This window comes from Salmo salar, chromosome ssa03 (assembly GCF_905237065.1).
Source record: "Salmo salar chromosome ssa03, Ssal_v3.1, whole genome shotgun sequence".
In the NCBI taxonomy this organism is placed as follows: Eukaryota; Metazoa; Chordata; class Actinopteri; order Salmoniformes; family Salmonidae; genus Salmo; species Salmo salar.
The window spans coordinates 43,114,687-43,127,358 of NC_059444.1; the positions used below are offsets into that span (position 1 = coordinate 43,114,687).

Genomic DNA, 12,672 nt, shown 5'->3' on the forward strand with positions numbered 1-12,672 from the left:
TATGATATAGTACATTAGATACTAACCTTAACCTCTTATGGCTAGGGGGCAGTATTTTCACGGCTGGATAAAAAACGTACCCGATTTAATCTGATTATTACTCCTGCCCAGAAACTAGAATATGCATATAATTATTAGCTTTGGATAGAAAACACTCCAAAGTTTCTAAAACTGTTTGAATGGTGTCTGTGAGTATAACAGAACTCAAATGGCAGGTCAAAACCTGAGAGATTCCTTTACAGGAAGTGGCCTGTCTGACCATTTATTGTCTTTCTTTGACATCTCATTCCAAAATGTAGGATCTCTGCGGTAACGTGACACTTCCCACGGCTCCAATAGGCTCTCAGAGCCCGGGAAAAACCTGAACGTCGTCATTCCAGCCCCAGGCTGAAACACATTATCGCCTTTCTCAAGTGGCCGATCAAGGGACAGTGGGCTTAGGCGCGTGCACTGGCCGCCCCCCGTCTTTCTGTTTTTTCCTCTGTTTACCGAAAAGGAGATTCCCGGTCAGAATATTATCGCTTTTTTACGAGATAAATTGCATAAAAATGTATTTTAAACAGCGGTTGACATGCTTCGAAGTACGGTAATGGAATATTTACAATTTTTTTGTCACGAAATGCGCGCAACCCTGATTTACCATTTCGGATAGTTTCTGGAACGCACGAACAAAACGCCGCTATTCGGATATAACGATGGATTATTTTGGACCAAACCAACATTTGTTATTGAAGTAGCAGTCCTGGGAGTGCATTCTGACGAAGACAACAAAAGGTAATCAAACTTTTGTAATAGTAAATCTGATTTTGGTGAAGGCTAAACTTGCCGGGTGTCTAAATAGCTAGCCCATGTACTTCGAATATTGCAAAATGTGCTTTCACCAAAAAGCTATTTTAAAATCGGACATATCGAGTGCATAGAGGAGTTCTGTATCTATAATTCTTTAAATAATTGTTATGCTTTTTGTGAACGTTTATTGTGAGTAATTTAGTAAATTGTTAGTAAATTCCCCGGAAGTTTGCGGGGGGTATGCTAGTTCTGAACGTCACATGCTAATGTAAAAAGCTGTTTTTTGATATAAATATGAACTTGATTGAACAAAACATGCATGTATTGTATAACATAATGTCCTAGGTGTGTCATCTGATGAAGATCATCAAAGGTTAGTGCTGCATTTAGCTGTCTTCTGGGTTTTTGTGACATATGCTAGCTTGAAAAATGGGTGTCTGATTATTTCTGGCTGGGTACTCTGCTGACATAATCTAATGTTTTGCTTTCGCTGTAAAGCCTTTTTGAAATCGGACAGTGTGGTTAGATTAACGAGAGTCTTGTCTTTAAAATGCTGTAAAATAGTCATATGTTTGAAAAATGGAAGTTTTCGGATTTTAGAGGAATTTGTATTTCGCGCCACGCCCATCATTGGATATTGGAGCAGGTGTTCCGCTAGCGGAACGTCTAGATGTAAGAGGTTAACCCTTTAACCTAACATCCTAAGTTCCTAATTAGCTAAAATGCTAAAGATGTCTGTGATGAGATTCAAACACGTTACCTTTGGTTTGCTAGACCTTTGAGGTATACGCCCAACCAACCACCCTCCTTTCATTTTTGCCTTAAGCAACCTACTGTCCATACCAAACAAACTTATGAGTGTTTCGTATTTACATTTATGTAACGTGTAGTCAATGTAATGTAACCTAACATAAGTAGCAGTATACTAAATGAAGTGACACTGATTTTAGTCAAATATAATAGGTTTTGCTCTGAGACCAGGCTGCCTTTCTCAATAGGTAACTACAGCTAGCTAGGTGGTGTAAGGGAAGACGAGTCTTAACATACTCATTTTCACATTCCAGGGCACAAAATAAGCAACTCTACCTGGTCTGTGTTTACCTCCTAGGTACATGGTCAATGTTTCCAAGCTCTCACCTAACCAGTAATTTACTTGTCGACAATCTAACGACCAGTGTCGTGTGCCGTGAAACGGCGAGTCTAAACAGGTTGATTCTAATTCCCGAAAATTGGGTAATTTTGCTAGCTGAAAACATATACATTTGTGGAAAGACGCACTAACGTTAACTATGGTTGCTAAATAAGACATTTTTCAATCTCCTTGGAAAAGACACAATAAATCAGACTTGACATACCTTTTCTTCTGGCGGTGATAATCCTTGTTTTGTAAAACTAAGCACTTGTGATGAGGGTATAACGTTAATTCCATCAACTTTTCGTCTGTGTTTTCCCCTTCACTTCCCCGTCAACCCAACACTGAAGTCACACCACTGGTTGCAGCACTACACACATTTTCTCCACCTCGTTTCCACTTTTCCCTGACGTGCTCGCTCCCGCTTTTGCCTACCTACAAACTTCGCTACCACAAGACAGCCCGCAACCTTTTTTTGAGGGAGAGAGCAGTGATGGGGTACTGCCGCCACCTTGTGGCGGAAGGGAAAACGTCTCCAAACACCTGTGGTCGCAGCCTGGTCTCATAGACTAGACGTAACATAGTAGACCTAACAGAGTCAATTTAAATCCGGGACACTGAAATTAGTATATGTTACCTTAGGTATGGTTATGTAAGACAGATGGTTACTTAAGGCAAAAACTAAAGTAAGGTGGCTTGGCGTCTAGCCGAAGGTTGTGAGTTTGAATCTCATTTTTATTTAATTGAACCTTTATTTAACTAGGCAAGTCAGTTAAGAACAAATTCTTATTTACAATGATTGCCTACCAAAAGGCCTCCTGCGGGGACGGGGGTCTGGGTTTAAAAAATAATAATAAATCAAATATAAATATCGGACAAAACACACATCACAACAAGAGACAGCACAACACTACATAAAGAGACCTAAGACAACAACATAGCAAGGCAGCAACACATGACAACACAGCATGGTAGCAACACAACATAACAATAGGGTAGCAGCACAAAACATGGTACAAACATTATTGAGCAGAGTCAACAGCACAAATGTCAAGAAGGTAGAGACAACAATACATTACACAAAGCAGCCACAACTGTCAGTAAAAGTGTCCATGATTGAGTCTTTGAATGTAGAGATTGAGATTAAACTGTCCAGTCTGAGTGTTTGTTTGCAGCTCGTTCCAGTCGCCAGCGAACTAAAAAGAGGAGCGACCCAGGGATGTGTGTGCTTTGGGGACCTTTAACAGAATGTGACTGGCAGAACGGATGTTGTATGTGGAGGATGAGGGCTGCAATAGATATCTCAGAGAGGGGGGAGTGAGGTCTAAGAGGGTTTTATAAATAAGCATCAATCAGTGGGTCTTGCGACAGGTATACAGAGATGACCAGTTTACAGAGGAGTATAGAGTGCAGTGATGTGTCCTATAAGGAGCATTTGTGCAAATCTGATGGCCGAATGGTAAAGAACTTCTAGCCGCTCGAGAGCACCCTTACCGGCCGATCTATAAATGATGTCTCCGTAATCTAGCATGGGTAGGATGGTCTTCTGAATCAGGGTTAGTTTGGCAGCTGGGGTGAGTGAAAGAGGAGCGATTACGATAGAGGAAACCGAGTCTCGATTGAACTTTAGCCTGCAGCTTTGATTTGTGCTGAGAGAAGGACAGTGCACAGTCTAGCCATACTCCCAAGTACTTGTATGAGGTGACTACCTCAAGCTCTAAACCTTCAGAGGTAGTAATAACACCTGTCGGAAGAGGGGCATTCTTCTTACTAAACCACATGACCTTTGTTTTGGAGGTTTTCAGAACAAGGTTAAGGGTAGAGAAAGCTTGTTGGACACTAAGAAAGCTTTGTTGTAGAGCATTTAACACAAAATCCAGGGAGGGGCCAGCTGAGTATAAGACTATCATCTGCATATAAATGTATCATCTGCATATAAATGAGAGAGCTTCCTACTGCCTGAGCTATGTTGTTGATGTAAATTGAGAAGAGTGTGGGGCCTAGGATTGAGCCTTGGGGTACTCCCTTGGTGACAGGCAGTGGCTGAGACAGCAGATTTTCTGACTTTATACACTGCACTCAGAGAGGTAGTTAGCAAACCAGGCCAAAGACCCCTCAGAGACACCAATACTCCTTAGCCGGCCCACAAGAATGGAATGGTGAACCGTATCAAAAGCTTTGGCCAAGTCAATAAAAATAGCAGCACAATATTGCTTAGAATCAAGGGCAATGGTGACATCAGTGAGGATCTTTAAGGTTGCAGTGACACATTCATAACCTGAGCCAGAAACCAGATTGCATACCCGAGAGAATACTATAGACATCAAGAAAGCCAGTCAGTTGATTATTGACATGTTTTTCCATGACTTTTGAATAACAGGGCAAAATAGAAATAGGCCTATTACAGTTAGGATCAGCTTGATCTCCCTCTTTTAAAAAAAAGGACGAACTGGGGCTGCCTTACAAGCAATGGGAACCTCCCCAGAAATGAGAGACAGGTTGGAGATAGGCTTGACGATGATAGGGCAGCAACCTTAAAAGAAGAAAGGGTCTAAACCTTCTGACCCAGATGTTTTTTTGGGGTCAAGTTTAAGGAGCTCCTTTAGCACCTCAGAATCAATGACTGCCTGCAGGGAGAAACTTTGTAGCGGGACAGGGGAAAAAAGAGGGAGAAGCATTGGGGATAGTTGCATTAGAAGGGGTGGGAGATGAGGAAATGTTGGACAAGCAAGGAGGCATGGCTGAGTCAAATAGGAATCCTGACTTAATGAAGTGGTGATTAAAGAGCTCAGGCATGTGCTTCTTGTCAGTAACAACCCCATCATCAACATTAAGGGATATTGGCAGATGTGAGGAGGAGGGTTTATTCTCCAGGTTTAACATTTTCCAGAACTTCTTGGGGTTAGACCCACAGAGAGAGAAATGCTCCTTAAAGTAACTAACTTTGGCAACAGACAACTTTACAATTTTAGATCATTAGCAACTTTTCAACTACTTACCACTTTTTAGCTACTTTGCAACTACTTAGCATGCTAGCTAACCCTTTCCCTAAACCTTGTAGCTAGCCCTTCCCCTAACACTAACCTTAACCCTAACCTCTAGCCTAGCTAACGTTAGCCACCTAGCTAGAATTCGTAACATATCGTACGTTTTGAAAATTCGCAACACATTGTACATTTTGCAAATTCGTAATACATTGTAAGCTTTGCACATTCCTTACATATAATACAGAATGAGTGATGGACATCAACAAATTATTACATACCGTACGAAACATAACATATCATACTAAATGGGTGTACAGAATAATATGAAATGCTCTGAAAACAGGTTGGTGGTCACTGCAGTAATGTCAAGTATGGCTACAGCAGACTCATAAAGCTACTGTATGCAGTACTGTTCACAGTATATCAGATCTCAATATTTATTGCCGGATTATTTTCATTGTCACATGCAATTTGACACTATCTATCTATCAAGGTTACACCCCATTACAACTGAAATTCTCAGTGGTATGAACAATATAACAAAGATAGTCTAATGCAAAATTGGCAACGTCAGGTTACTTTTAGCATTTTCAATATCCGACACAATAGAATCTAGATCACCTCCACAGGGCCGTCTCTAGTTGGGGTGCAGGGCAGGGCATTTCCCTCCCAAACGTCATTGTTGCCAGCCCAAATGATTACCCTCGCTCGAGTCATGTTAAAACGCTTGAGTCCTATTAGCTCAGATATAGCCAACAAATTTCTGTCTGCCCACCCAGAAATATCATCCTAGAACTTGCCATGCACTCCATAAGAAAGTTTGAATGAGACCGAATGAGTCAAGCACTGAATTAGACGACACCAGGTAGGTTTTCCTCATAATTATTTAATCACACATACATTTACATCATGCAGTCAATCCAAAATGGTGATATCAATAAACTTTGAACATCCCCTCCAACTCCTCCCCAGGTCTCTATGTTCTGTCCCAAATGGCACCCTATTCCCTATGCAGTCAAAAGTAGTGCACTACATAAGGAATAGGGTGCCATTTGGGACGTACCCTCGGAATGATCCAGTACCTTTTTCCATTGATGGAATCCTTATCTGTCAATTAGAAATTTAAGTAACTATTACACAGTAATAAAGTGGCTACGCTTTACTTTAGAATCAATGCAAACAAATTAATTTGGTAAACATCATGGACAAATGGTTATTGTTCTTTTTCTGTACTTTCCCATTTCATATCCATTAAATTGATGGAGTACAGTGGAACCCTGGCAGGTAAGGATAGGGTACTATGCACTTTGAAGACCATGTTGCAAAGTGTTTACTGTTCTAAAGGTTACAAAGATGAAAACTTGATAGACATTGTCCTGTCAAAGGTATAGGATACCTACCTCTCCCAAACTAGCCTCTAATAGCAGAAAATCATGGTTTACACCCCCATAAATTACCAAGTTGGAGTGTTTTCTAACCCAGTTTAAAGGTTTAAACTTTACACGAAGCGCAGGAGTATCGGATGAATAATTCTGAAGTGCTATCTTATGTAAATTTTATGTCAAATCCTTCCAAAACAACAAAAGTTCATAACATAAAACACCGACACCTTGCTGTGGCTGCAGACTATTAAAAAGACTCAATCCTGGTCACACCTAACAGTATATCATTGATATATAATATTGTACTCACAAGATGTCAGTGTTTTTGTTTCATGCTGCAATCACAGCAACAGCAAATGCTTCAGAATTTACACAAAATGACATAAAAACAAGGGTTGGAGAGACATTTTACTCTCACATAGGAAAAGAAAACAACAAAACAAGAAGACAAGAAGTGTAAAATGTATAAAGTCCTTGGCTCCTGATTGCAACTTTGATAATTAATAAACCACTTTCCAAGATGCACTGCTTTCGGATAGGCTGTGTCTGAAACGGCACCGTATTCACTATGTAGTTTTGACCAGGGCCCATAGGGCTGTGCCATTTCGGACCCAGACTAGTTTACCAGCAGACTGAACCCGACCAATCCCCTTCCTAGCCAAAGGCCCCCTGCTCATCTAACTGGCTGATCAGTGGCAAGGGCGAGCCAATCGAACACTGCCATCCAACATTCCAACCAATACAGATCAGATATGCTTGTCAAGCTAGAGAACAGTGAGACAGATATACAACTACACCAATCCACAATAAGATGACATGTGCACTTGACCTGACTTAATGAAAAGAGGGTGATTTTGGAAAACGTCTGCCTTATATCGATTCCCAATATGAATTTAATCAGAGGCTCCCCTAAATGTATTTACTCCACTCGTTATGACATTACTGGTGGTGGGGGTGAGGGCACTGAAAGGAGCCCATTGATAAAAGTACTATAAACAGTTCATTTACAAATAAAATGTTAATACAACCACCAGCCAATGGTTTGTTTAGAGGAGGTCAGGACAAAGATGGCGAGTGGATGAGAGGACCTAGCTAGCTAGGACAAGCGTGTGTGTGCCATCTATGTGCTCCAATGTGCAGATAGATAAATAACATCCAAGCAGTAACACTGCATTGAAAACCGTTGAAGAAGTAAAGACATTTGGGACGCAGGCATGAAAGCTTGCTCCTGATCAGACTCCTCTTTCCTTCTGACATCTGTTTAATGTAGTCACCGCACAAGTATGTGTCGCTTTATTTTCCTTACAATAAAAACAATGGCCACCACAGGTACTCTAATTAAATCTAAACTGAAATCGCACCTCTTGGCATTTCAAAGCCAAACACCTCTTAAGGAAGCATGTTCAGTGCCATATTACATATGTACAACAGGATAGTAGTGCTCAAAATGGCATCTATTTCAGTTTAAACCTTTTAAGAAGCTTGTAAAATCTATTGATAGAAAGAAGTGTGGTACAACCAGTATAATAGTAATGTACTGTACAAGGGATTAGCCTAAGAATGTTTGTGGTATCAAGGATCAGTCGCCTTTTCTTTTTTTCTCATCTCTTTTGAAATCCCGGTTAGCGTACATTCACATTGGCACAGTGCAAACTAAACCTTAAGACATCAAAGATGACAACAAACTGTGCCACGAAAAACAAAGCTACACATTCAAGTCAAATGTAGTTCATTGAGCCAAGACTGTACCCTGCAGTTGGTGGGTGTCTGGGTGTGTGTTTTGTTTTGTATATTAAATTGATTTCATTGTTGTTGTTTGTTCCGGAGAGAAGAAACATGAAGGTAGGTGGATCTGTACAGGGCAGGAATATTTCTATATTTATATTAAAACTCCTCCCTCTCTCTAATATATAGCCTGCAGGAAGCCAATGGCTGTAATGGAATGACAGGTTGCCAGGGTGATATCCATCTGCATCTTCTGTGGTCATGTCCCCTCCCATCTTCAAAGGCTTCAGATGTGAGAGGAGGAGAGGAAGAGAGAGAGAGAGAGGGGAGGTGGGGAGGAAAGGAATAGAGGGAAGGTGGGGAGGAGAGTAAAAGAGGGAAATTGGGGAAGAGAGGAAAAGAGGGAAGTTGGGAGGAGAGGAAGAGAGGAGGTAGGGAGTAGAGAGAGAGAGAGAGGGAAGGTAGAGAGAGAGAGAGAGAGAGGAAGGTAGGGAGAGGAAGAGAGGGAGGGCTGTTAGTCTTACCAGACATGGGTGACGTCTACTAACACAAAGTGTTACTGGCATCTCCCAAGAGAGAAATAATCTGGCATGTTAGATGTACATGTGGTAATAAGATTTTAGAAAACATTAGCAGGGGTTAGCAAAAAACAAACATGACTCATATCAGAGGATCCATGCTAGCCACCAGAAAAGTCAAGGCCATTCAACCACACAGCAGTTTTCTTCAGAGCTCTACTATTTCGAATCTGTTAACACAGGTCAATTACAGTAGGAAATTGACCCATTAAAAACTCCCAAGCCCTGTGGTTAGCTGCCTCTCAAACAGGCCCATTCATACTAAGCGTGTTATGGGCATCATCCCTGCCTCCTCCGCCACAGAGGTACCTGTCCATCTCACCTGTGTATCAGATCCGGTCTCTACTCTAGCCATCTGACCTATGTGGTATGGAGGGGGTCATCAGAATTACTACACTGCATACACTATAATATATACACTCTGTTAACAGTTTATTAGGTACACCATCCCGTTCTTAAAAAAAATGGTTTGCTGCTACAAACAGTGAGTTATGTGGCTGTGGCTTGCTAAATAAAGAGGCAAGACAGGCATTCACTTACTGTTCAATTGAACGTTCGAATGAGCAAAACGTGTGACCTGAGCTACTTTGAGTGTGGTATGATCATCGGTGCTAGGGGCGCGGTTCCATTATCTCAGAAACGTCCGGCCTCCTGTGCTTTTCACGCACGACAGTGTCTAGGGTTTACCAAAATGGTGTAACAAACAAATAAACATCCAGTCAGCGGCAGTCTTTTCGGCGAAAACAGCTTGTAGATGAGAGGTCGAAGGAGAATGGCAAGAATCGTGCAAACTAACAGGCGGGCCACAAACAGGCAAATAACTGCGCAGTACAACAGTGGTGTGCAGAACGGCATCTCGGAACGCACAACTCGTTGGATGGGCTAATGCAGCAGACGAACACACCGGGTTCCACTCATATCAGCTAAAAACAAGAAGGGTCTCCAGTGGGCACGCCATCACCAACACTGAATATTGAGGAGTGGAAAAACATTGCCTGGTCCGACGAATCCCAGTTCCTGTTACGTCATGCTGATGGAGGAGTCAGGATTTGCAGTAAGCAGCATGACTCCATGGACCCACCCTGCCTGGTGTCAACAGTACAGACTGCTGGTGGTTGTGTAATGTTGTGGGGAATGTTTTCCTGGCACACGTTAGGTCCCTTGACACCAATTCAGAAACGGTTCCACGCCCCGAAGAATTCAGGCTGTTCTGGAGGCAAAGGGGGGGGGGGGGTCCGACCCGGTTCTAGATGGGTGTACCTAATAAACTGTGTGTATATGCCATATAAAATACACTTTTATCCAAAGCAACTTACAGTAGTGCTTGCATACATTTTTGTATGGGGGGCAGCAGTGGGACACAAACCCACAATCCTGGCATTGATTGCAAGCACCATGGTCTACCAACTGAGCCACACAGGCCCTACACACATTACTACACTGCATCAACTCTTAGATATATGGGAGAAGTCGAAATGATCCCCATGTTGGGAGTTATGGATCCAGGATCAAACTTGTGTTTCTCATCATATTCTACAGTATATTTTTCCCATTGAGGCAGTAGTCAGTCACTCACTTCTTGTCTGGCTTCATGCCTCCTCCTCCCCTGATGGCCACGGCCTGGCTGTTCTGGTAGAAACCCCCTCCGCCGCGGTTCACGTTGGGGTGGGTGGGGGACGCCACTGGAGGCTGGCCAGGACGAATGGGTTTGGCTGTGGAGGGGGGCAGAGGAACACAACAGTTTAGGAATGGCATCCATTTATGTACTGAATAACGTTTGTGTTCAACGTTCAAGGATCAAGTTTATTAAGCCATTTGTAGGTATTGGAATACATATATTGCAATGTGTTTTGTATGAGCGCAAAAACAATAAAAGCATAAGTCACACACAAGGCAGTCAATGTAAAAGCAGTACACAAAAATATATGCTAGAGGAACTCAGTTTAGGAATGGCATCCATTAATATACTGAATATCCAACCATACATTAACCACCAGGATTACAGCATTCAGTGTGTGTGTGCATCTTCCCTCTCTCCTCACCGATCTGAGCAGAGTGGCCCCTCCTGGCCATGTTCTTAGCCCTGACGGCATCTTTGATGCGGTCCACCTCTTGCTGGTAACGTTTGCGGTCGCGTGCAGCGTTCTCTTTGGCCTCCTTCAGTGCCGACTCCAGGGCCTTGACCCGCTCAGCCGTAGCACGCAGACGCTTCTCCAGTTTAGGAAGCTCACAGCGCAGGTCTGCATTATCACGTACCAGCTGAGAGGGAGAGAGAGAGAGAGAGAGGTTTGACAAATTAGCCATCTCCAAAAGCACTAGAGTTGGTATGATTTCAGTGTGTTTGGGTGTATTTGTTGGTTTCATAGTTGAGAACATACCTGTTTGTGAACCTTGGTAAGCTGCTCCAGGTTGTTCTCCAGAAAGGAGATCTTCTGTTTCTGAGCTGCGCTGCCTCCTGTGTCATCAGAGTCCATCTCAGCACTCTTCTTCACTCGGGTAGCCAGGTCCTGGACAAACAGCTTTCTAAGGTTGTGCAGAGTCTGGAGCTCCTTGGCCTGGAGGAGTAGGGGAAGTGTTAGAGAGGTTAAAGGAGGATGGAAACACTCACCCAAATTACCCTTCTTTTTTGCAATTATTAATCATAGAAAGGCATAGAGATTCATGAAAAGAAAGAAGTTTGACTATAAAGGTTAATTAAAATGTACCTTTTAACCGCCCTTTAAGGGGAAAGCCGAAGAGCTGTTGTTAATTGTAGTCTACTCACCACGGTCTCCTCCAATCCCTTCAGGTCCTGTCTGGCCTGTTCTCTCCTGTCCTGCATCACCCTGCACAGCACAACACACAGACGCATTAGCCACAGCTTGACTGCAGTAACATTAGACAAGTATAGTGCTAATCTAAGCTAACCAACATCATTGTGTATATGCCACACAGCAATTAGCGATCACATATTCTGAACATGCCCACTGTCAGTACGTGTATGTATCGTACGTTAGCTCGTGAAGTTTGCGGCTCTTCTCCTGGTCGGTAGACTTGAGTTTCTCGTGTTCCACCCTGAGACGCTCCCGTTCCAGCATGATCTTCTGGTTGAGACTGGAACAAATCAAAATCAAATTGTATTTTTCACATGCGCCGAATACAACAGGTGCCGAGTCAATGTGCTGGTGTACGGGTTAGTCCAGGTCATTGATGTCATATGTACATGTAGCTAGGGGTAAAGTGACTATACATAGATAATAAACAGTGAGTGGCAGCAGTGTAAAAAGGGGGTCAATACAAATAGTCAAGGTAGCCATTTGATTAACTGTTGAGCAGTCTTGTGGCTTGGGGGTAGAGAAGCTGTTAAGAAGCCTTTTGGAGAACAGTCTATGATTCGGGTGGCTGGACTCTTTGACAATTTTTAGGGCCTTCCTCTGACACCGCCTGGTATAGCCTGGTATAGAGGTCCTGAATGGCAGGAAGGTTGGCCCCAGTGTAACACAACAACACAATATAACACCCTAGCACTGGAGACAGGAGACATAGTAGTTGCCTCCCAAATGGGACATAACCACAGTAAACAGTGGACAATGTGTACATGGGGTATGTTTAGTCTCTTACTCCTGCAGTTCAGTGATGTGGTGCGCCTTCTTGTCCAGCTCATCCCTGAGGCTGCTGATCTGTTTCTGATGGGCCTCACGGTGACCAGCGATCTGCTTCTCTACAGCCTCCTGGGGATGACACACAGAGGTCAAGGGACACCAATCAACATCCCTAACATATCATCATAGTAGGCAGTCGGACAAGTGGACAAGTCTGGACTAGTCTTACCAAGAGTTCACCAATCAACTGAATCATCTGGAATATATCATGACTTCTGGTCTGCGTCCCAACTGGTACTGGTATATATTCCCTATATAGTGCACTACTTTTAACCAGAGCCTGGTCAAAAGTAGCAGACTAAACTCCACGATGAGGGAAGTTTATGATGAACTCCACCAACGGCGTGGAGCCGAGACCAGGTTCTGTGGAATCTAGCTCCGACTACTCAATTCGCCCAAGGCCAATACTTTATGAAGCCTGGTCTCGGTTCCACGCCG

At 43.0% G+C, this 12,672-nt stretch overlaps 2 protein-coding genes across 7 annotated transcripts in view; both read right to left on the reverse strand.

Annotated features, from left to right (window-relative positions):
• LOC106600601 (rho GTPase-activating protein 12) overlaps window positions 1-2,345 on the reverse strand; it is a 138,859-nt gene extending 136,514 nt beyond the window's left edge. For 3 of the 5 annotated variants that reach the window (XM_014192091.2, XM_014192092.2, XM_014192090.2), the window contains exon 1: window positions 2,145-2,345. The gene's annotated coding sequence lies outside the window, so the exon portion shown is untranslated. The remainder of the gene's footprint in view (window positions 1-2,144) is intronic. The other 2 variants (XM_014192094.2, XM_014192093.2) reach the window with 1 other exon arrangement.
• A 3,429-nt stretch (window positions 2,346-5,774) lies between these two features.
• LOC106600599 (kinesin-1 heavy chain) overlaps window positions 5,775-12,672 on the reverse strand; it is a 34,186-nt gene continuing 27,288 nt past the window's right edge. Inside the window, exons 18-25 of one of the 2 annotated variants that reach the window (XM_014192088.2) lie at window positions 12,194-12,303; window positions 11,585-11,686; window positions 11,358-11,418; window positions 10,972-11,148; window positions 10,636-10,852; window positions 10,170-10,305; window positions 8,916-8,953; window positions 5,775-8,299 (exon numbers count right to left, since the gene is read on the reverse strand). In XM_014192088.2, coding sequence (XP_014047563.1) covers window positions 8,941-8,953; window positions 10,170-10,305; window positions 10,636-10,852; window positions 10,972-11,148; window positions 11,358-11,418; window positions 11,585-11,686; window positions 12,194-12,303 — 816 coding nt within the window. In that variant the 3' untranslated portion in view covers window positions 5,775-8,299; window positions 8,916-8,940. The remainder of the gene's footprint in view (window positions 8,300-8,915; window positions 8,954-10,169; window positions 10,306-10,635; window positions 10,853-10,971; window positions 11,149-11,357; window positions 11,419-11,584; window positions 11,687-12,193; window positions 12,304-12,672) is intronic. The other variant, XM_014192089.2, reaches the window with a different exon arrangement.